The sequence below is a fragment of the Lithobates pipiens genome, unplaced genomic scaffold (assembly GCF_037356315.1).
Source record: "Lithobates pipiens isolate NorthernLeopardFrog02 unplaced genomic scaffold, aLitPip1_a1.2 Scaffold_19, whole genome shotgun sequence".
In the NCBI taxonomy this organism is placed as follows: domain Eukaryota; kingdom Metazoa; phylum Chordata; class Amphibia; order Anura; family Ranidae; genus Lithobates; species Lithobates pipiens.
Genome location: NW_027507764.1, coordinates 35,354,249 through 35,377,677, shown reverse-complemented (window position 1 = coordinate 35,377,677; position 23,429 = coordinate 35,354,249). Strand labels below are relative to the sequence as shown.

At 45.8% G+C, this 23,429-nt stretch overlaps 1 protein-coding gene across 2 annotated transcripts in view; it reads left to right on the top strand.

Moving 5' to 3' along the window:
* Positions 1-20,863, top strand: part of LOC143995894 (uncharacterized) — a 52,598-nt gene extending 31,735 nt beyond the window's left edge. For both annotated transcript variants that reach the window (XM_077490642.1, XM_077490643.1), the window contains exons 14-21: positions 2,418-2,510; positions 3,827-3,922; positions 6,855-6,950; positions 8,654-8,749; positions 10,443-10,544; positions 12,739-12,844; positions 15,089-15,205; positions 18,997-20,863. In XM_077490642.1, the coding sequence (XP_077346768.1) occupies positions 2,418-2,510; positions 3,827-3,922; positions 6,855-6,950; positions 8,654-8,749; positions 10,443-10,544; positions 12,739-12,844; positions 15,089-15,205; positions 18,997-19,069 (779 nt within the window). In that variant the 3' untranslated portion in view covers positions 19,070-20,863. The remainder of the gene's footprint in view (positions 1-2,417; positions 2,511-3,826; positions 3,923-6,854; positions 6,951-8,653; positions 8,750-10,442; positions 10,545-12,738; positions 12,845-15,088; positions 15,206-18,996) is intronic.
* Positions 20,864-23,429: the final 2,566 nt, after the last annotated feature.

The window sequence follows — 23,429 nt, the reverse complement described above, 5'->3', positions numbered from 1 at the left end:
GGACAAATCAGTCACCTGACACTTTTGGCACCTTTTCGGGGACCAGTGACACTAATGCAGTGATAAATTCTAAATAATATGCACTGTCACTGTACTAATGACACTGGCAGTGAAGGGGTTAACATCAGGGGCGATCAAAGGGTTAACTGTGTGCCTAGCCAGTGCTTGTGTACTGTGGGGGAGGGGGGGGGTTTGCATTTACTATGGCAAGGAAATAGATCTGTGTTGCTGCTTTGCAGGATCCTGTGAAGGTATTGATCCTGTGCAGGAATACAGGATCAATATCTTCCCTTCTGACAGAATGGCAGTCTGCCTACGTCTGTGTTCGAGTCCGTGGTCCGCACCGCTGTGTGTGTGTGATTGTCCCTTTCACGACTAAGCCTATTTTTGGCATTTGGTGTTTACAAGTTAAAATCCATATTTTTTGCTAGAAAAGTACTTGGAACCCCCAAACATTATATATATATTATAATATAAAAAAAATTTTTTATTAGCAGAGACTGTAGAGAATAAAACGGCGATTGTTGCAATATTTTATGTCGCATGGTATTTGCGCAGCGGTGTTTTAAACGCAACTTTTTGGGAAAAGGGACACTTTCATGAATTTTAAAAAAAAACGTTACAGTAAAATTAGCCCAATTTTTTTGCATAATGTGAAAGATAATATTACGCCGAGTAAATAGATACCAAACATGTCACACTTTATAATTGCACCACGCACTCGTGGATTGACGACAAAGTACTGTACCTAAAAATCTCAATAGGCGACGCTTTAAATCTTTTTTACGGTTACCAGGTTAGCGTTATACAGAGGAGGTCTAGTGCTAGAATTATTGCTCTCGCTCTGACGATCGCGGCGATACCTCCCATGTGTGATTTGAACACAGTTTACATACGCGGGCGCGACTTCTGTATGCGCTTTCTTTGCTTCGTCAGCTGGGCGGGCGCTTTAAAAAAAAAAATTTTTATTTATTTTAAAATGACTAAATTGTTAAAAAAATTAAAAATTGTTAACTTTTTATTGCTGTCACAAGGAATGTAAACATCCCTTGTGACAGTAAAAGGTGGTGACAGGTACTCTTTATGGAGGGATGGGGGGGTCTAAAAGACCCCCCCATCCCTCCTTTACACTTCAATGTATTCAGATCGCTGAAAACGGCGATTCTGAATACCGTATATTTTTTTTAAAACCGGCGCCATTGGCAGCCGAGTAAACGGGAAGTGATGTCATTATGTCGCTTCCGTGTTTACTATTAGGATACTGGAACGAAGCCGATTACGGCTTCATTCCAGTTCCTCCCCAGCAGCCGGAGGCAGCGGATGTGGAATCGGTGCTCCCGATCGAGTGGGAGCACTGGTAACAGCGGCAGGAGGGGGGGACGTCCCCTCCCGCTCCTCCGGCATAACAGCCGAGCGGCTTTTAGCCGCATCGGTTGTTATGGCTGGATAGTCAATCGCCCGCTGGAAAAAAACTATACCGGGATGATGCCTGCAGGTGCGGGCATCATCCCGGTATACCCCCCAGAAGCCGAGCACGCACATCTGCGTATGCTCGGCGGGAAGGGGTTATACAGCGGAAGTGGGTCACCGACGACATGCACTCCCCAGACTCGGAAGTGCCGGATCACATTCTAGGTACATGATCTGGCACCGAGCGGCCGCTCTATACGGACGGTGGGCGGTCCACAAGTTGTTAAAGTTTATCTCAGGCCAACTTTTTATTTTTATTTTTATTTTTTTATGTTGGATGGAGCAGAAAGGGATTAGGTACCCTAACTGGGATTCGATCCATAGAGGCCAGTGCTTAGTGTTACTGTAGTAATGCAGTATGAAAGACACTGCCGCTATCCAAATCTCACGAGCAGACAGAGGCTTCTAATGAATTTCTCTTCATCGGTTGCTGTCTCATAGGGAGTAAGCTCCCAATGAAGTGAAACGCGTTAGTAATGAAATATGGCAGGTGAAGTAGTCTGTACAGTGGAGATGTAATTAAACCAGATTTAAGGCTTTTAAATGGTGAGCGGTACCTCCTTCTCATTGAGAGCCTGTTTGTAAAGTTTACTGATGGGTTGGAGATTTTATTAGACGGTCATACAAACCCCATCCCCCAACACCCGATCACTGCAACAGAACATGGCCAACACACGTTCACATTCCTACATCTTGTATCAAAGTATCAGTGTGCATCCAGTGTAACAGATACAACTATGTGTGTCAAAAATAAATAAATTTTATATATATATATATATATATATATATATATATATATATATATATATATATATATATATATATATATATATATATATATAATTTTTTTTTTTTTTTCATGATTTGTATCACAAAGTATCAGAATTAGATTGTTATATTTCTGTTATCACATTCTAATATCTGTACTATTATTGGCTTTCTCCTAGCTGTGTGCAATCCCCCCTGCCAAAACTACGGAGTCTGTGTGGCTCCAGATACCTGTGACTGTCCTGCAGGGTACCCGGGGCCCGGTTGTTCTGGTAAGAGGTGATGCTTTAAATTTGATTAATTTGTAGAACACCACCGTATACCGCAGTGCTGTACAGAGAACACCGAGCCACTCACATCTAGACATGTGCAGAACGAAAAACATATTTTTTTGTTAAGATTCGTTATTTGCATAAATATGTTTTAGTTAAATTTTGTTAATTTAATTTGTTTTCGGAATTTTTTTTTTTTATTCGAATTCGACTCTAATTTAGTCCGAAATGTTTTGTTGTTTCGGATTAATTTCAATTCCTTATGCCCCGTACACACGGTTCGGATATTCTGATGACAAAATCCGTCAGATTTTTTTTCCGACGGATTTTGGGCCAACCTTGTCTTGCATTTTCCGATCGTTCTGAACCCGGTGACGTCAAACACGTATGTCAGGACTATAAACGGGCCAGTAGCCAATGGCTTTCGTCTCTCTTAATTTATTCTGAGCATGCGTGGCACTTTGTCCGTCGGAATTGTCTACACACGATCAGAATTTAAACAAATAAATTACATTTATTAAATTAATTAAATCAGATTGTTGTCGGAAAATTTCAGGCCCAGCTCTCAAACTCTGTGTGCCGGAAACTCAGACGGAAAAAGCCAGATGGAAGCCCACACACGATCGGATTTTCCGACAACACGATCCGATCACACATTTTCTGTCCGAAAATCCGACCGTGTGTACAGGGCATTAGTGTTGTAATTCGGATACATCCGAATAATGACAACTTCGCCCAAATTTTGATTCGGAAAGAACCGCACATGTCTACTCGCATCAGTCTCTGCACCACATGAGCTTACACTCTAATGTCCCACCTCAGTCGCACACTTATTATTATTATTATTATTATACATTTAGCTCTGACATATACCGCAGTGCTGTACAGATATCACTGAGCCGTCACATCCGTCTCTGTACCAGAGAAGCTTACACTTTAATGCCCCCCCCCACACACACAGCCACACACTATTATATTAATTTCTATGCTGTACAGAGAACACTGAGCCAGTCACATCAGTCTATGCACCGGAAGAGCTTGCACTCTAATGCCCCCCTACAGTCACTTATTTATTATTATTATTATTATTATTATTATTATTATACAGCTCTGACATATACTGCGGTGCTGTACAGAGAGCACTGAGCCACTCACATCAGTCTCTATACCTCAGTGGCTTGCACTCTAATGTCTCCACCAGTCACACACTACCCTATACATGACCATATAGAATTGTGTGTAAAGGGCCCCAATATCTAGATTGAGGATTGTCCATCTTCTGTCCTCTGTGCTGACCTCACATTTTCTCTTGTCAGCCATGTGCTCCCCACCTTGTGCCCATGGAGGAACCTGCATGAGACACAACATGTGCTCCTGTCCCTCTGGATGGACGGGTCCTGGGTGCCAGACAGGTAGGCTGTCTCCATCATAGAATGTTATGTGAGGTTGTGTCCGTGGTCCTCAGAAGAGTCTGTCAGGGTTCAGCTACTCAATCCGTCACCAGCATTACCAATGTTTACCATTATAGTTATTTTTATTTTTAATTCTAAGGAGAATGTATAACATAGCATTGAATTTCCAGCATTCAGTCCATATTGCCATGGGTAACTCGGGTGCAGGCTACAAGGACTTGGCTGTGTCCTAACTACACTCTTACTCAAGGCAAGCAGGCCCAAAGGGACTTGGTTGCCCCCAGGTCTTATTACACAATGTCATCGTTTTTGACTAGATGGCACCAGGAATGAGCGAATGCGACAAAGCAGGGTACCTGTAGTCTCGAGGCTGGTCAGGCAGTGGACAGCTGTTGGTGGCAGAATCCTGGGATAGTTCATGGTAGTAGTTCCAGGGTCAGGGTAAGGAGCAAACAAGCCCAATCCATTGGACAATTCCTAGGTGAGACCAGGTGGTGAGCAAGCCCAGTCCACTAAACAATCCAAGGTCAAGTGCAGGAGGCAATGCAAAGAGTAATCGGGACAAGGCAGAGTTCATCAACAAGGGGATCCAAAACTGGTATAAGTAGAGCTGGGTCAGGCAAGGAAACGGGGATCCAGGACGCAGACACTATCGCAAAATTCTCGGCTTGTGATGTTTTGAAGACTTCCCTGTCAAATGATAGCTGGGTGGGACATTCATAGTTCTGGGTTGCAAGTCCGTGGCGGCTGGTGCTGCATTTTTTGAGGGGGGGCGGCAAACAAACCCGCCAGCCCTGCACTTGCCCCAGCCCAATCGCCCGCAACCCCGCACTTACCCCAGCCCACCCGCTAGCTCGCTCGTTCGTTTGCCCGCCAGCCAGCTCCACACTTGCCATGGGTGGCGCTTCTTCTACCGCCAACCTGGTCTCAGGACTCCCTTCCTGTCCTGATTGGACGGGAGGAGAAGCAGGAAGACAATAGCGAATGTTGATTCGCTAATGTCACAAGTGGTTGAGCTCAGGGCGCAGAGCCCACTTATTTGGAAGCCAACTAGAAAATCCGGCTCTAATCATGTGCTTCAAAAAAAAAAAAAACCTTATAGAAATCCATGCGTTCAGCGCACCTCATTGAGATTAGGGGCCGGGCGATGCCCCTTATGGAGCGGTCGCCACTGCTGGACACTATATGACGTCATCCTGAAACGCACCTCATGTACGCCCCACAGGCTGTGTCCATCGATGACTGATCAGTGGCCTAATGCCGGTACCATGTGATGTGTTAAAAAATAAAAAATCCTGATAACTTCAGTAGTACAGTTTTATTATGGTAACACTATATTGCTCTGGTCACTGTAAAAAAAATATATATATATATTTTTTATTTTATTTTTTTTATAATTTTTTTACATACTGTCACCAGTCAGTATCCCTGATCACCAGTTATATGATAACGCTGTACTGCACTGGGCAAAGTATGTAAAGAAAAAAAATTTGAAAAAAAAAAAACCTTTTTAATTTAGTAATTTTCCAAAAAGTCAGGACAGTATTTGTACTGTCCTGGCGTTTTCGGGCCTCAAGAAATGAGATCGGCCATTACTAGGATTGATCTATTTCATCAGATATAAGTCCCATAGTTTGTGGACTCTATAGGAGTCGCACAGACTGGAGGGGGTCAATCTTGGTCAGGCCAAGAAGACCAGCCACCACATGTGTGAATGTGGCATTTGCTCCAAGAGACTGCTGTAGGGGGAGATGGAGGGTCAGTGGCTCCAGTTCTACCAAGGGTGAATGTTATTCATTTATACAATATAGAGCAGCTACCGTATTCTCAACCAGGGTTCTGGGAAACCTTGAGGTTCCTCCAGATGTTTCTAGGGGTTCCTTGAGCTGTAGCTGATTGACCTCCCAATTGACGGTGCCTGCATAGTTCCAGGGTCAATGCCACTTGACAGAGCCAGCTGCAAGGACCCAACGCTGTTTGTAAGGGTGGCATTCTGACCACCATTGCAATGGGGGACATTCTTCCCACATGCCAGCAATTTTTTTTTTTTTTTATTTTTTTTTTTTAGGCAGATGCAGTCTACTTTCTCCACTTCAGGTGGTCCTTTTGCCCTATTGGCACTGCAGTGGAAGAGGAAGTCAAGAGGAACAGGGTTCCTCTATGGTTTCCTGGGTCATTGGGGAAGTTGGGATGGCCACCTAATGTGACTCTAGCAGCCATCTTGGGTCAGGCAGAGCCTTTTTAAAGCCCTGGCTCCCAGGTTTGGTATGCATTTTGCGAGTTGGTATAGTAGGGACAGGTACCCTGCCTGGTAGGGACAGAACTAGTGGAAGGAAAAGGTTCCTAACAAGAAGGTAAAGCATAGGGCTCGCAGCCTCTCTGAACATCTGCCTGCTTGGGCACAAAATAGCCAGGAAACATTCTTTCCCTTTCTGAGGGGCGCTGTCAGTCCGGCTGAAAACCTGCTCTCTACTAGCTGTTGGAACTTAGTGTTCCCGGTTGGACTTCAATACAATTTCTTTCATTGCACTGGGACTGAGTGTATTATTGCCACCACACTGTGCTGCACCCCACCTACATACTCGCAAATAATTTCCCTTTTTAGAATAGTTCCCCAAGACCTGAAAATTATTGCAAGGCTTCGACGAGGGGTAAAAAGTTTGAGAGAGGCTGGTATAGAATGAATCGGGAAAATACTGCATTATGGCCACTAGATGGAGCAGACGATCATAGGAAATAAACATATTCGACACATTACGGGGGTTATTCCTAGTGGCTGTGAGAATGCTTTTGATGGATTTATTATAAATACACCCCTTTTTGTTTTATTTCATTCAACATATGATACTCTAATAATGTGATGGGTACAATAACACTGAAACCCATATCATTGCTGGGGATTTTTGCCTAATGATCTCATTTTCTCCTCTAGCTGTGTGTGAGTTGCCATGTGGTAATGGTGGACGCTGTGTGGCCCCAAACACCTGCCAGTGCCCATCGGGATACAGCGGAGAGCAGTGTCTGACACGTATGTTACTTTCCATGGTACTTCATGTCTAGGTTCCTATAAATGTAAATACATGACTTCTAATGTTAGGTGATTTTGCTTCCTTTCTAAATATTCTGTAACATAACTGATGCAGAGGCAGTGGCATTCAAGCAACTCAAGCCCATGGCCTACATGGGGGGGTCCTTGGCTCAGGATATGAGCCGGGGTCCCTGGGCCCTCCTTGGTTCCAGCACTCCTCCCCCACATCCTGTAGACATTTCATCCTCCAAAGAAAAGCTAATACAGTGGAACCTTGGTTTACGAGTAACGCGGTTAACAAGCATTTTGAAAGACTAACAGCTTTTTTAAAAAATTCGGACTCTGTTTGCGAGTGTTTGTCTTGAAAAACGAGCAGAAAAAAAGCTCCTCCCATGCTCATCTCCAGGATTTCTCCAGAGCCTCTCCCATCCTCTGGAACTCGCGATCCCTGAAAGCTCATCTCTTCAGGGAAGCCTATCACGTCTCCAACTAATCTTCTACCACTTCCATCAGCTCATTCCCCACAGCTATGACCTTTTGTACCACCTGCCCCACCCTATTAGATTGTAAGCTCTTCTGAGCAGGTCCCTCTTAATCCTATTGTATTATAACTGTATTGTCTCCCTTTTTTATATTGTAAAGCGCTAAGTAAACTGTTGGTGCTATATAAATCCTGTATTATTATAATAATAATAAATATTTAGCTTGGTCCTGCCACATTTGCCTCCCTGTTAGTCCTTTAAAATTAAAAGGCTTTAAAAAGTAGCCAGGCTATGGACCTTCAAATATTCAAATATTTAAATATTTTTTACAAGCAGTGAATACATTGTAAAACAAGCCCTCTCTGGCCTCTGTAGCCACCAGCACTCTGGTGAGATTCATCCTCAAAGTTCACAGCAAGAGCAGCGAAATCCTCAAGTCAGATGTCAGCACTCTGCTCTCTCTCCCCTCTTCCTGAGCTTCTACCCTGTGTTTACATTAGAGGTTAGAAGAATGGAAGGTAACAAACTCACTGCTGGAAGAGGGGAGCAGAATTTGAGAATGAATGGCTCCACAGTGACTGCAGCTAAAGAGGTCAACGTGGGCTTGTTTGAAAGATTGCTTGCTGATGAGCGTGTGATAAAAAGACTTCTAAGCAGAGGATACCATCAATGAAAACTGCATGTCACAGCAATCGGGAGAGATAAAGCAGCTGAAGTTCTGTGCAAATCTCCACTTTCCCTGAAAATATTTTGCTAGACCTCTGCATCCCTGTTAGTCCTTTAAAGTTAAAAGTCTTCAAAACATAGCCAAGCTACGAACCTTCACATTTTTAAATGTTTGTAACAAGTAGTGACTAAAACCTAAATCAAGCCCTCACTGGCCTCTGTAGCCACAGTCACTCTGGTGAAACTCATCCTCAAAGTTTATAGTAGGAGCAGTGAAGTCCTCAAGTCATATCTCAGCACTCTGCTCTCTCCCCTTTTCCTGATTTTCTACGTTAGAAGGATGGAAGGTTCCAAACTCACTGCTGGAATAGGGGAGTGAATTTGAGAATAAATTGCTCCACAGCACCTGCAGCTAAAGAGGTCAGTGTGGGCTTGTTTGAAAGATTGTTTACTGCCTGCTAAATCTGTACAAACAGCTACATGTGCAGAAGTAAACTGCTGAAGTGTGTGATTTGGAGTATATGTAATTGTGTATCTGTTTGTTCCTGTTCCCAGCGCTCTGTACCCCGCCCTGCCTGAACGGAGGGAAATGCATTGACGTCAACAAGTGTGTGTGTCCCAGCGGGTGGCTTGGGGCACGCTGCCAGATAGGTGAGAAATTTTCTATGTGTTGGGTGTGTGATGAGCAGTGGCCCCTGAATGAGCTGCTGAATTTTATGCCCCCCCCCCCCCAGCCTTCCGATTGGGGACCTGCCCTGTAGCTGCCCCCAGGCACCGACCTGCCCACCAAATAAAAATATAAAGACAAAAGAAGGGCGCACCTTTCAGTTTTAAAGATACCCATTGTTCTGAGGAGGGCAGCAAGACCACTGGCATTCCACATTCTAGCCAAAGGGTTGGTTGCACCACCTACCTATGGACTAAGCCCTAGACATGTACAATTTGTTTAGTTCCGAAATTCGTTTAACGAATTTTAACAAATTCGCTAATTTTCAAATTTCCCCAAGCCTGCTGCTTGGGGAAGGTGGTTATCCTTTGTAAGGGTGTTTCCAACATCTGGGGCTCCCTCTCCTTAAGGTCATGGGGCCGTCAAGACTTTTGCATCTTCCTTCTCCAGGCAACAGGGCTGAGAGTCAAAGCTCCTCTGGACTCCCACCCTCAAGCCTGAGAGGCCAGGACTGGACCCTATATACACACACACACACACACACACACACACACACACACACATACACACACACACACACACACACACACACACACACACACACACACACACACACACACACACACACACACACACACACACACACACACACATACACATACACATACACACACACACTCCCCAGAGAATGCAAGGAGAGACAAAGGACCTCTGGACTCCCACCCTCCTCAAGCCTGAAAGGCCAGGACTGGACCCTTCAAACACACATTCTGCCCAGGGAATGCAAGGAGAGGCAACGGACTTCTGGACTCCTACCCTTCTCAAACAGCAGTCCTGACAGGCAAGGGACCTCTGAAGTCTTACACTCCTTAAGCCTGAGAGGCCAGAACTGGACCCTTCACACACACATTCTCTCCAGAGAATGCAAGGAGAGGCAAAGGACCTCTGGACCCCCACCCTCCTCAAGCTGCAGGCCTGAGAATCAAGGAACCTCTGAAGTCTTACACTCAAGCCTGAGAGGCCAGGACTAAACCCTTAAAACATACATTATCCCCAGAGAATGCAAGGAGAGGCAAAGGACCTCTGGACCCCCACCCTCCTCATGCAGCAGGCCTGAGATACAAGGGATCTCTGGTTTTCCACCCTCCTCAAGTGACTGCCATTCAGTGGTTATGGATGGTGTAAGCCCTTGTACACACGGTCGGAGAATCTGTCGGAATGAGTCTTATCGGTCCGTGTCGTCAGATAATCCGACTGTGTGTGGTATGCATCGGACTGATTCCGTCCGAATCTCCGTCCGATCCAAATTTCCAACATGTTGGAAAGATTTCCCGACCAACTGGGCCGGACGGACCTAATCCGATCATGTGTAGAGCATTTTCATCGGACCAAGTGCCACGCATGCTCAGATCAAATTCCTACATCAAAGCTATTGGCTACTAGCCTGAATCTAGTCCCATCGTAACGAAATTACATCATCACGTTCTGAAAGATCGGATTTTTCGCCAACTTGGCCCGACCGTGTGTATGCAACAGTTTCGGACACAATCCGTCGGACTCAATCCAGGCAAAATCCGACGGATTTGGTTGCCGAAATCTCCGACCTGGTGATCTGAAGACCGGCAGTGATGTAACAAAATCAAACATGATTACAACTTTCTTGTCTTTCACTTGCAGAGCCTGTGCGCTGTGAGAAGCCGTGCCAGAACGGGGGCCGATGTGTGGGGTACAACATCTGCCGATGTCCTGCTGGATTTCAAGGGCCTCAGTGCGAAACGGGTGAGAGACATCATCATTGATCCTAAGCCAGCTTCATCAAGTTGTGATATCACATAAAAGCCACCGAATGTCCCATTAGACTGTTCACTTTGCATATGCTGTTACACTCTTCAAGGGAATTTGCTCCAAAGCTTAGTAAATGAGGTGAAGCTTTACAGTTTGCAAATTTTTTTGCTGTTCAACACTAAACAAAGTAACGAACAATATGAATGAAAATGAAATCTAAAAAATGATAAAAAAATTGCAGAAAACAGCTAAGGGGAGAAGGAAAGGAAGGAGTTGAGTTGAGGAATAATTCCAGGCATCAGTATGCTGTAAGTCATTACATTGGTCTAGTTAGGCTGATGCTGCTGGAAACCATTGAAGTAGACATCCCTGCTCCAGTGATCTCCACTAGATTCCGAGTCGCATGCTGATTGGTCAGTCCGATTCATTGTGAATGCAGGAGGCACAGGTGCCATTTCAAGAATGCTTTGCATTCTCTAAATGAATGCAAAACATACTCTGATTGGATGCAAGGGAGAAAATGATATCACCTCCCCCGCCTCCCCCTCATCCAATCATGACATAATTTATATGACGACATATGCACAGGCATCCCAACCTGCAAAAAAACTAATTTCAGGGAGGTGGGCGTGACTTAAACCGTGCTACATATTGCGTGTGGCTTAAATGGGGTTGAGTCTTTGAGTCTTTGAGTCTGAGATGACTTGCATAGTGCAGAATGTAGTAATGTTAACTAAGGACTGTACAGTGCGGAGTGTATGGCAGTGGGGTAGCTTGTGCAGGAGAGGAGTGTACAGCGGTGAGTAGTATGTGCAGGATAGTGTCAGTAGGGCAGTGGACGGTGTCAGTAGTTCTTTATTTTTATTTTTTTTACAATTACATTTTTTTTAAAGTTTTTACAGTTATTTTTTTTTCTATTTTTGTTTTTCACAATGATTGGGGGTGGGGGTAGTGGGCAATGTGGGTAGAGCAGTGTGTCAGTAGTATTTTTTTTATTTTTTTTTCTCAAATTTTTTTTTGTTTTTGTTAAATTTTCTTTAAATCATTTTTAAAATATTATTTTTCACAATGCTTCTGGGGAGTGTGTGTATGTGTATGTGTGTGTGTATATATATATATATATATATATATATATATATATATATATATATATATATATATGTGTATATATGTATATATATATATATATATATACACACACACACACACACACACACACACACACACACACACACACACACACACACATATATATATATATGTATATATGTGTATGTATGTGTGTGTGTGTGTGTGTGTGTGTGTGTGTATATATATATATATATATATGTGCGATTACTTTTTTCTTTGGGGGGGATGGGGGGGGTGGTAGCACGCTCAGTGCCCACAACTAGTAAATGGTCAGTTTTGCTATGTAAATGTAGAAACACATCCCAGTCTTTTTTCTTAACAGACTATAGAACTAACTTCTTTGAAAGTCGATTTTCACAGCTCTTACTGTAAAAAAAGCCTTTCAGTGTTAAGATTTTTTTTTTCCCCCTGCGGATGGAAAAAAACAGATACAAAATATAAATAAATAAAACAAATAAAAATGCATAAATATGTATGGGGTCTATGTAAAAAAAATGGGTGCATGAATGTCATAAGCATTCACCTAGTCACCGTGATTTCTTGCTGTATTTTGCCTGATACCTTTTATTTCCTATGAGCTTCAGCTCCATCTAGAGGCCTTTTAATGTTTATTTCCCTGCAATACCTCAATTGGGAAAATTCCGCATTATGACCGCTGGATAGAGCTGATGATCATGAGAAATAAACATATTAGGCAAGATATGGGGAGAATTTGTGACTGCTGGGCAAATGCTTGTGACATATGTTTTTTATTAATGGACCCCACGTTAAATGAACAAAACTGCCCTAAAAACACCCCCAAATAGCACACCCTTTAAATAAAGAGTAGACTGATCTTTTAGTAGCTCAATTAGTGAAGGTTTGAAAGCAGCAGAATTGCTAATTTTACACCAGAAATCAATTTTAAAGAAATCGTTCCCCTCCCCCGTAATGACTACCTTGATTTACATCTGAAGACCAGAGCAAGCCAAAAAGGCCTCACATCACGTCTCCTTATTACCCATAATCCTCCAATAATACCCCCTTATTATCTTTCATCTCTCTGGCTCTCTTCCAGCTGTCGCTGAGCCCTGTGTACCACCCTGCCAACATGGGGCGACCTGTAAACCCTTCAACAAGTGTGAGTGCATGACGGGCACTGCGGGACATCGATGTGAGAGGCTGTAAGTAGCTCTGGTGTGGGGGTCAGTAGGTCTCTCACTCACTCACTCACTCACTCTCCTCCTCCGCCTCCTCCTGCTCTCCCCTCTGCGAAAATGGCTCAGGCATAGTTGTCATTAGGAGGAGGAATTGTCCCCCAGGGAAAAGTTCTCCTTCATTGGTGTCAGTGGTAGCAATAGTGCCCCATCCTTGGTGTCAGTGGTAGCAATAGTGACCCATCCTTGGTGTCAGTGGTAGCAATAGTGACCCATCCTTGGTGTCAGTGGTAGCAATAGTGACCCATCCTTGGTGTCAGTGGTAGCAATAGTGACCCATCCTTGGTGTCAGTGGTAGCAATAGTGACCCATCCTTGGTGTCAGTAGGAGGAATAGTGCCTCAAAACAGTGGGAAGAATAGTGCCTACAGGGCTGGGTAAAGGCAAGCAGAGGGCCAAATCCGGCACACAGCTGCAGTTTGGAGACCAATGCACTAGTGCAGGGGTCTCCAAACTTTCTAAATGAAGGGCCAGGTTACTGTGCCTTAGCCTTTAAGGGGGCCGGACCGTGGCTAGTGGGAGTAAAAAATGTTGTATCTTTGACATTAGGGGATTTATTAGTGCCCCATTGTTGGTGTCAGTGGTAGGAATAGTACGCCCCGTTTGTGTCGGTGGTAGGAATAGTACGCCCCGTTTGTGTCGGTGGTAGGAATAGTATGCCCCGTTGGTGTCGGTGGTAGGAATAGTACGCCCCGTTGGTGTCGGTGGTAGGAATAGTACGCCCCGTTGGTGTCGGTGGTAGGAATAGCACGCCCCGTTGGTGCCGGTGGTAGGAATAGCACGCCCCATTGGTGTCGGTGGTAGGAATAGTATGCCCCGTTGGTGTCGGTGGTAGGAATAGTACGCCCCGTTGGTGTCGGTGGTAGGAATAGTACGCCCCGTTGGTGTCGGTGGTAGGAATAGTACGCCCCGTTGGTGTCGGTGGTAGGAATAGTACGGTGGTAGGAATAGTACGCCCCGTTGGTGTCGGTGGTAGGAATAGTACGCCCCGTTGGTGTCGGTGGTAGGAATAGTACGCCCCGTTGGTGTCGGTGGTAGGAATAGTACGCCCCGTTGGTGTCGGTGGTAGGAATAGTACGCCCCGTTGGTGTCGGTGGTAGGAATAGTAGCAAGCCCCGTTGGTGTCGGTGGTAGGAATAGTACGCCCCGTTGGTGTCGGTGGTAGGAATAGTACGCCCCGCTGGTGTCGGTGGTAGGAATAGTACGCCCCGTTGGTGTCGGTGGTGCGAGGAAAAGTGCCACATTGTTGGTGTCACTGGGAGGGATAGTGAGTGCCCCAAGGGCCAGAGAAAGACAGACAGATGACCAAAGGGCCACATTTGGGCCCCAGGGCCGCAGTTTGGAGATCACTGCACTAGTGCAATGAGAACGGGAAGGGGGTGGAGGGGGCATTGGATACCTGCAAGTTTCTACTTAGGACACAGTAGTCCTTGGTCTTTTTATGTCTTTTTAACTTTGAGGCCCTCTCACAGGGCTCTACCAGCTGTACTCTCAGGGGTGCATCAAAGAAAAGTTTGCAAAGCTATTCATCCTGCAAACCTGCTTGTACATTCGTTTTGTATGAATGCAGGCAAAATCAAATGTTACCAGACTATTTGCATCCCAGGACAGATGTTCTTCATCCAGAATCTGGAAAATATCATGTTATGGCCACTAGTTGAAGCTGATAATAAGAATTTCCTCATCAGCTCTATTTGGTAGCCATAAATTTTTACTTCCTGATTAATGATATTTTTATGAATTAAGAACATTTGACCAGGTGGGAAAAAATAGCCTAATAACATTTTGCCAGCATTCACAGAATGAATGTAAATGCAGTTTTGCAGATGTTTTATAAATATACCCCATAAACTTTCCATTGACTCCCGGACAACCGAGGATCTAGTGGTATCTCAGGCTTAGTATTCAAAGTAGGACAGCTTAAAAAGGTTCCCGTGTTACTTTCCTAGTCAGTCATTCACTTACCTCCTCCAGAGTGAGGGACAACGGCACTCCACTTCCTCTAGGACTAAATAGAAGTCCATGGCAGCCGGTATCTTCAAGAGTTCCTCTCGAGAGTGGAGATCCTTCCTTCACTGCAAATCCTTAGACCCAAAGTCCTGGGAACTAGACGGGTGTTACACTGAGCGAAAAAAATACAGAATCTCAAAATATAGTAAAAATGTAGAAAATTCCGACATCCCTATAAATTGTGTCCCTTATTCTCATGCAGGACATGTCCTATCGTTACCACCAAGCTGAGCACCTCAAGAGCCGTCCGCCAGGGGGTGCGAGAGAGTTATGTGGAACGCTGTGGTCCCCTGGGGGTCCAATTGTGTACCAAATATCGGTAAGTAAGTGTGAATGAATGAATGAATGAATGAATGAATAAATAACTTGAATAGCGCTACATGTGCGAACTAAATTGCCTCAAGGTGATTTTGCCGCCAGTGTCCATCTGGGTCTTCAGAAGAGATGAGTCTTGAGCTTCTTCCTGAAGGCCAGAAGGTTTTCTTCCGAGCGGATGTCCGCGGGTAGAGCGTTCCATGGTCGTGGTCCTTGGACTTAATTTATAAACGGGTCTTGGGGATGTGGAGGAGGTTCGGAGAGGGGCAGCCTGGGGTGTAGTGCTTTATCTTGTTGCAGAGGTATTGCGGGGCTTTTCCTTGTGTACATTTATGAGTGAGGCAGGGGGTCTTAAATGTAACCTGGTCCTTCACGGCTAGCCAATGGAGGGTCCTCAGGGACGGGGTGATTGAGTCCCATGTTTTTTTTTTTTTCCAGTTACCAGTCTGGCTGCTGTGTTCTGGACGATTTTTAGATGTGACATTTTGGTATTTGGGGAATCCTAGGTAGAGGGAATTTGCGTAGTCGAGGCGGGAATTGATTGTTCCAACTACTACTGCTGCTGTATCTCCTTCCGGGGTGAAGGGGATGGATCTACGCAATAGGTGAAGAAGGTAGTGGGATCCGCTGACTACTGATCCTATTTGTAGGTGACTCTGAGGCTTTTGGCTTTACTGCTGGGGTTGATGGGTTGTCCGAGGATGGCGAGTGGCGTAGACATCGTGCCAGGGTTTTTGTTTCGGTTTGTATGGAAGGAGAGGAGTTCTGTTTTTGGAGTACCACCCAGGTTTTAGGAAAGACCCAAAGCATACTGTGCTTGCTGCTGGTCAATCATTTCATGGAAAAGCACGACTGCAAGGCAGGTTACCGGAACTGTTTGTTTCGTGCCGAAACCTCCAGCCAACAATCAGAAGCGCAGTTCCAAAGATTGTTTGTGTAGTTCCCTCGGCTCCAACCAAGAATTGGATCACACCTTTCTTCAACACAGAAATGTAAGAAAAGTGAAAGATAAGTGCTGGTCCATTTCTAAGGATTACCGCATTCCTACTACACTTCTAGTATACTTGTAGGAGTACTCGGGGCCCGCCCAAGAATAGCGGAGTGGGGCCCGCCCAAGAATAGCGGAGTGGGGCCCGCCCAAGAATAGCAGAGTGGGGCCCTGCCCAAGAATAGCGGAGTGGGGCCCTGCCCAAGAATAGCGGAGTGGGGCCCTGCCCAAGAATAGCGGAGTGGGGCCCTGCCCAAGAATAGCGGAGTGGGGCCCTGCCCAAGAATAGCGGAGTGGGGCCCTGCCCAAGAATAGCGGAGTGGGGCCCTGCCCAAGAATAGCAGAGTGGGGCCCTGCCAAGAATAGCAGAGTGGGGCCCTGCCCAAGAATAGCGGAGTGGGGCCCTGCCCAAGAATAGCAGAGTGGGGCCCCGCCCAAGAATAGCGAGTGGGGCCCTGCCCAAGAATAGCGGAGTGGGGCCCTGCCCAAGAATAGCGGAGTGGGGCCCTGCCCAAGAATAGCGGAGTGGGGCCCCGCCCAAGAATAGCGGAGTGGGGCCCCGCCCAAGAATAGCGGAGTGGGGCCCCGCCCAAGAATAGCGGAGTGGGGCCCCGCCCAAGAATAGCGGAGTGGGGCCCTGCCCAAGAATAGCAGAGTGGGGCCCCGCCCAAGAATAGCGGAGTGGGGCCCTGCCCAAGAATAGCGGAGTGGGGCCCTGCCCAAGAATAGCGGAGTGGGGCCCCGCCCAAGAATAGCGGAGTGGGGCCCCGCCCAAGAATAGCGGAGTGGGGCCCCGCCCAAGAATAGCGGAGTGGGGCCCCGCCCAAGAATAGCGGAGTGGGGCCCCGCCCAAGAATAGCGGAGTGGGGCCCCGCCCAAGAATAGCAGAGTGGGGCCCTGCCCAAGAATAGCAGAGTGGGGCCCTGCCCAAGAATAGCGGAGTGGGGCCCTGCCCAAGAATAGCGGAGTGGGGCCCTGCCCAAGAATAGCGGAGTGGGGCCCTGCCCAAGAATAGCGGAGTGGGGCCCCGCCCAAGAATAGCGGAGTGGGGCCCCGCCCAAGAATAGCGGAGTGGGGCCCCGCCCAAGAATAGCGGAGTGGGGCCCCGCCCAAGAATAGCGGAGTGGGGCCCCGCCCAAGAATAGCGGAGTGGGGCCCCGCCCAAGAATAGCGGAGTGGGGCCCCGCCCAAGAATAGCGGAGTGGGGCCCCGCCCAAGAATGTGGGCGTGCTGCACTTCTCGTGGGTTTGGATTATCCTGAGCAAGCAGCGGAAATATTCCTGGTTTGGGTACATGGTGTGATGGTGACAGCCCAACATATTATACAACGCTACAGTAGTACAATATATCATGACAGGGGAGGGTAAAGAGTGCATAAGACACAGGGAGCAGGGGTTAGGAGCGTGTAATGCATAGTTCAGTAGTATATACTGTATGTATTTATACACTATATTTTCAAAAGTATTGGGACACCTGCCTTTACACGCACTTGAACTTTAATGGCATCCCGATCTTAGTCCGTAGGGTTTAATAATGAGTTGGCCCACCCTTTGCAGCTATAACAGCTTCAACTTTCCTGGAAAGGACGTCCACAAGGTTTAGGAGTGTGTCTATGGGAATGTTTGACCGTTGTGAGGTCAGGCACTGATGTTGGACGAGAAGGCCTGGCTCGCAGCCTCCGCTTTAATTCATCCTAAAGGTGTTCTATCGGGTTGAGGTCAAGACTCTGTGCAGGCCAGTCAAGTTCCTCCACCCCAAACTCACTCTTCCATGTCTTTATGGACCTTGCTTTGTGCACTGGTGCACAGTCATGTTGGAACAGGAAGGGGCCATACCCAAACTGTTCCCACAAAGTTGGGAGCATGAAATTGTCCATAATGTCTTGGTATACTGATACCTTAAGAGTTCCCTTCACTGGAACTAAGGGGCCAAAGCCCAACCCCTGAAAAACAACTCCATACCATAATCCCCCCTCCACCAAATGATTTGGACCAGTGCACAAAGCAAGGTCCGTAAAGACACAAATGAGCGTGTTTGGGGTGGAGAAACTTGACTGGCCTACACAGAGTCCTGACCTCAACCCGATAGGTCCGTCAGGATTCTGTGCAGGCCAGTCGCGTTTCTCCACCCCCAAATGTGCTCATTTGTGTCTTTATGGACCTTTGTTTGTGCACTGGTCCAAATGATTTGGTGGAGGGCGGATTATGATGTGGGATTGTTTTTTAGGGTTAGGAGTTCCCTTCACTGGAACTAAGGGGACAAGCCCAACCCCTGAAAAACAATCCCCACACCATAATCCCCCCTCCACCAAATGATTTGGACCAGTGCACAAAGCAAGGTCCGTAAAGATACAAATGAGCGTGTTTGGGGTGGAGAAACTTGACCTCAACCCGATAGGTCTATAAAGACATAATCGGGTTGAGGTCAAGTTTCTCCACCCCAAACACGCACATTTGTGTCTTTATGGACCTTGCTTTGTGCACTGGTATAAATGATTTGGTGTGGAGGGGGGATTATGGTGTGAGGTTGTTTTTCAGGGGTTGGGATTGGCCCCTTCGTTCCAGTGAAGGGAACTCCTAAGGTGTCAGAATACCAAGACATTATGGACAATTTCTTGCTCCCAACTTTGTGGGAACAGTTTAGGGATGGCTCCTTCTTGTTCCAACATGACTGCTCACCAGTACACAAAGCAAAGTCTGTAAAGACATGGATGAGCGAGTTTGGGGTGGAGGAACTTGACTCTTGACTTCTTGGGTTTGACCGTTTTGGTGTTGATACCCCTTCTGAATATTGTTGTCTTCTGGCAGGATCAACCAGGTCCGGGTGTATGTCCAGGCATACGTAGTCGGCTACAAAATCCAATGTCCTACGAAGACCTGAGCATGAGCATCCCGCCAGTCCAGACATTTGTCTCCAGGACACCCCCCAACAATCCATGTGGAGAGTGGACAATACAATGAAGACCTTTCTGACTCCCTATACCGTAACTTGTATCAAGAAGAGACGGAAACACATTATTGGTCGCCAATTACTGAGCATAAAATGCTTTTTATTTTATTTTTATTCTTTATTATGGTACTTCATGCTGCAGTTATCAAGATTTAAAATATTGGCAACAAATGGAGAATCTTACCATGATGCTGAAAGAGCAAGATGAGAAATATTGGAAGATATGGGCCCCTTATCCTGCCTATAGGGAGGGGCTTTGAGAAGATGGGTGGGGTTGTTGGTGCTGACGGCTCAGAGAGGGTGGGAGGGGAGGCTTTTTTTTTTATTTATTTTTTATTTTTTTTATGTTTATTTTTTTTTTTCCCCCTTTCCCTTTATTTTTTGATATTAACATGAGGTTCTCATGGTCAAAGGAAAAAGTGAAGTCATATTTTGTTATGGAACTGATCACAATGGATAGTTTGAGGAAATTAATACACGCTTAAGATAACCACTTCAGCCCCGGAAGATTTTACCCCCCCCCCCCCCTCCTTACCAGAGCACTTTTTTGCGATTCGGCACTGCGTCGCTTTAACTGACAATTGCGCGGTCGTGCGACGTTGCACGAAAAAAAAAAAAATGGTGTCCTTGTTTCCCCACAAATGGAGCTTTCTTTTGGTGGTATTTGATCACCTCCTGCATTTTTTTTATTTATTTTTTTTGCGCTATAAACCAAAAAAAAAGCGACAATTTTGAAAAAAAAATATATATTTTTTACTTTTTCCTATAATAAATATCCCCCAAAATATATAAAAATACTATTTTTATTTTTTTTCCTCGGTTTAGGCCGATACGTATTCTTCTTCATATTTTTGGTAAAAAAAAAAAAAATCGCAATAAGCGTATATTGATTGGTTTACGCAAAAGTTATAGCGTCTACAAAATAGAGGATAGATTTATGGAATTTTTATTATAAATTTTTTTTTTTTATTATTAGTAATGGCAGCGATCTGCGATTTTTTTTTTTTTTTTTTTTTTTTTTTTTTTATCAGGACTGTGACATTAGGCTGACACATCGGACAATTTTGACACTATTTTGGGACCATTGTCATTTATGCAGCGATCAGTGCTATAAAAATGCACTGATTACTGTGTAAATGACACTGGCAGTGAAGGGGTTAACCACTAGGGGGCGACCAAGGGGTTAAGTGTGTCCTAGGGAGTGATTCTAACTGTGGAGGTGGATGGGCTTCAAGTCACATGACAGCGATCACCGCTCCCGATGACAGGGAGTGGTGATCTCTGTCATGACACAAGCCAGAATGGGGAAATGCCGTGTTTACACTTTCCCATTCTGCGGCTCTGTGACACGATCCGCCGGGAGAGCGGCAGACATAGAGTCCGCCGGTCCCACGGACACAGTCACCCTGTACGCGGCACGCACTCGCTCATGCCTGCTATCCCCGACTCTTAAAGGGGATGTACAGTTACGCCCATTTGCCCACCGCTGCCATTGCGCCGACGTATATCGGTGTGCGGCAACTGGATAATGTTGAATGACAAAGCAATAGGATTGTGATATAGATATAGGTGATATTGTCAAAGTGATGTTATAGTGGGGTGATATATGCTTTTGATAATTGTATCATGATTTTTATGAAAATAAAGAATTAAAAAAAAAAATAAAAAATTGAAATATTGAACTTTATTCAGAAAATATAAAAGCTGTACTGATTTCTTTCTGTTGTACGCAGAGTAAAAACTTTGATCAAACTTCTCATAGTTTTATTTGCTCCTTGACTTTGCTGAAGATTTGTATACATCCTGGATATTTCAGACCTGTGGGGGAGGAGGGGGAGAGATACGATATCAATGGTAGGTATGAGCAAAATTGAAAGTTCTCATGTCCCTAAAAAAAAAAAAAAAAAAAAAAAAAAAATTCTCAAAAAGTTAAGGATTTTGGTAAAATGCACTGAACTCGGTGGGACGGTGATGGGTGGACGTCACATAACGTCCTCGACTTTCAGCCTAGGTTCACACTACCGCGCTGCGATGTACTGCAAATTTTCCTTGCGTTTTGAGGTGGACAGGTGTCGCATTTACTGCAATTTTTTTTTTCAGGAGGCAGATGGTGAACAATTTTTTTGCAGAGATGTGAACTGTGTGCTGCGAGTTTACTGAAAGTTCATTTGAAGACTATGAAGATAAAATTTGCACCGTGCCATAGGAATTCTCATCGCACCCGCAGTCAACACACACAGTACCTCGCCCCCCCCCCTTTTTTTTTTTTTTCTTTCTCCTCGTACAAAATTCGCAACGCATAGATGTGAACCAAAGCCATGGAATACTATGCTTTTTACATGACCTTGCGAATCTGTGCGCTCTTAAACGCATCAAACCCGCTGTAAATTTTCATCAGTGAGAACCCAGGTTAAATAAAGAGGGGGGGAAGGGGCATTTCCTTTGGTCCCACCAAAAGAGGACCCAACTCAGCCTGGAGGTATCAATATGCTGATTAATGTCAAGTATGGCAATAATGAGGAGGTTCTTGGTTGGCATCTCACAGCTCTTGGAGGGGACCAAGCATCATGGTTGAATCTGTCAGATAATACAGAATTATTCTTCATTGAGTACAAATATTCATGTCTGTTTTATTCACAAGTAAAGCTGGTCATACACTAGAGATGGGCCGAACCGAACACCCCCCTCCCAGTTCGGTTTGCAGCATTATTTTTAAAGGCTCCTATGCAAGTAATTGGCCATAAAAAGGGTATGGGGGGCCGGATACTGCCCCGGGGGACATCTATCAATGCAAATAATTTTTTTTTTTTTTTAAAGCGGAGGTCCACCCTAAAGTGGACCTTCCGCTCATCGGAACCCTCCCCCCCTCCGGCGCCACAATTGGCACCTTTTAGGGGGGAGGGGGGTGCAGATACCTGTACAGTACAGGTATCTGCACCCACTTCCGGGATAGCTCTCTGTGGAAAGGGGCGTAGATTACGCCCCTTTCCGCAAGTGCCCGCCCCTTTCCGCAAGTGCCCGCCCCTTTCCGCAAGTCCCCCGCTGCCTGCTGGGAAACGCACAGATCCCAGAGGCAGCGGGGACTGTCCTTATTGCGCAGCGCGACTCGCATATGCGCAGTAGGGAACCGGGAAATGAAGCCGAAAGGCTCCATTTCCTGATTCCCATACCCAAGATGGCGGTGGCAGCACCCGAGAGACGATCGAGAGATCGGCTTCGGGTGCCGACATCGCGGGCGCGCTGGACAGGTAAGTGTCACTATTTTAAAAGTCAGCAGCTGCAGTATTTGTAGCTGCTGGCTTTTAAAAAAAAAAAAAAAACGTGGAGTCCCAGTGGACTCCCGCTTTAAAACAATTGTTTTTAAAGGAGCAGTGATTTTAACCACTTCAATACCGGGCACTTAAACACCTTCCTGCCCAGACCAATTTTGAACTTTCAGCGCTGTCGCACTTTGAATGACAATTGCGCGGTCATGCTACACTATCCCCAATGATAATCGATCAGCACAGACCCCCCCCCTGTCAGAGGAGCAGCCGATCGGCTCTCCTCTACTCGCGTCTGACAGACGCGAGTGAGGGAAAGCCGATCACCGGCTCTTCCCATTTACACTGTGATCAGCCGTGATTGGACACGGCTGATCACGTGGTAAAGAGTCTCCGTCGGAGACTCTTTACCGAGATCGTAGTTGCCGGGTGTCAGACTGACACCCCGCAACAACGATCGCCGCGATGCGCGCCCCCGGTCATATGACGTCCGGTCAGGATTATGCAACCACTTTGCAGCCGTCAATTGCCTATAGGGCGGGCGGCAAGTGGTTAATTATGCTTAAAATAAAACAATAAAAAGGAAAAATTATGGTGGGCTGGTATGGCGCTGTTTAAAAAAAAAAAAAAAAATTGGAGTGGGGTTCCCCCTAAAACCTATATCAGACCCAAAGGGCCGGCTTCGGCAGGGTTAACACAAGCCGAATGCCAGGCAAATTCGGGGTGTTCGCTTAACAGGCGATGCTTGGCCGAAGTTTTTCTTGAATCGTTCGCCCAACACTACTATAGACTTTCAAAGAACTTTCTTATGAACAAAATTCATATGAAATTTTATAGTCTTGACGAATGTTTGAAAAAATTTATTTGCTTCCCCCCCTTTCCTGCAGAGCATACAAATAAATATGCAGCCTTGAGGAAGTAGGTCTTCGTCTGTAGGGTCACATACAGGTGCTGCTGTGTTTGTGCTTAGAGCACCCTGCACACTGGGCACCACGCAAAGAGAAACTGAGCTCCTGATCTCCTACTAA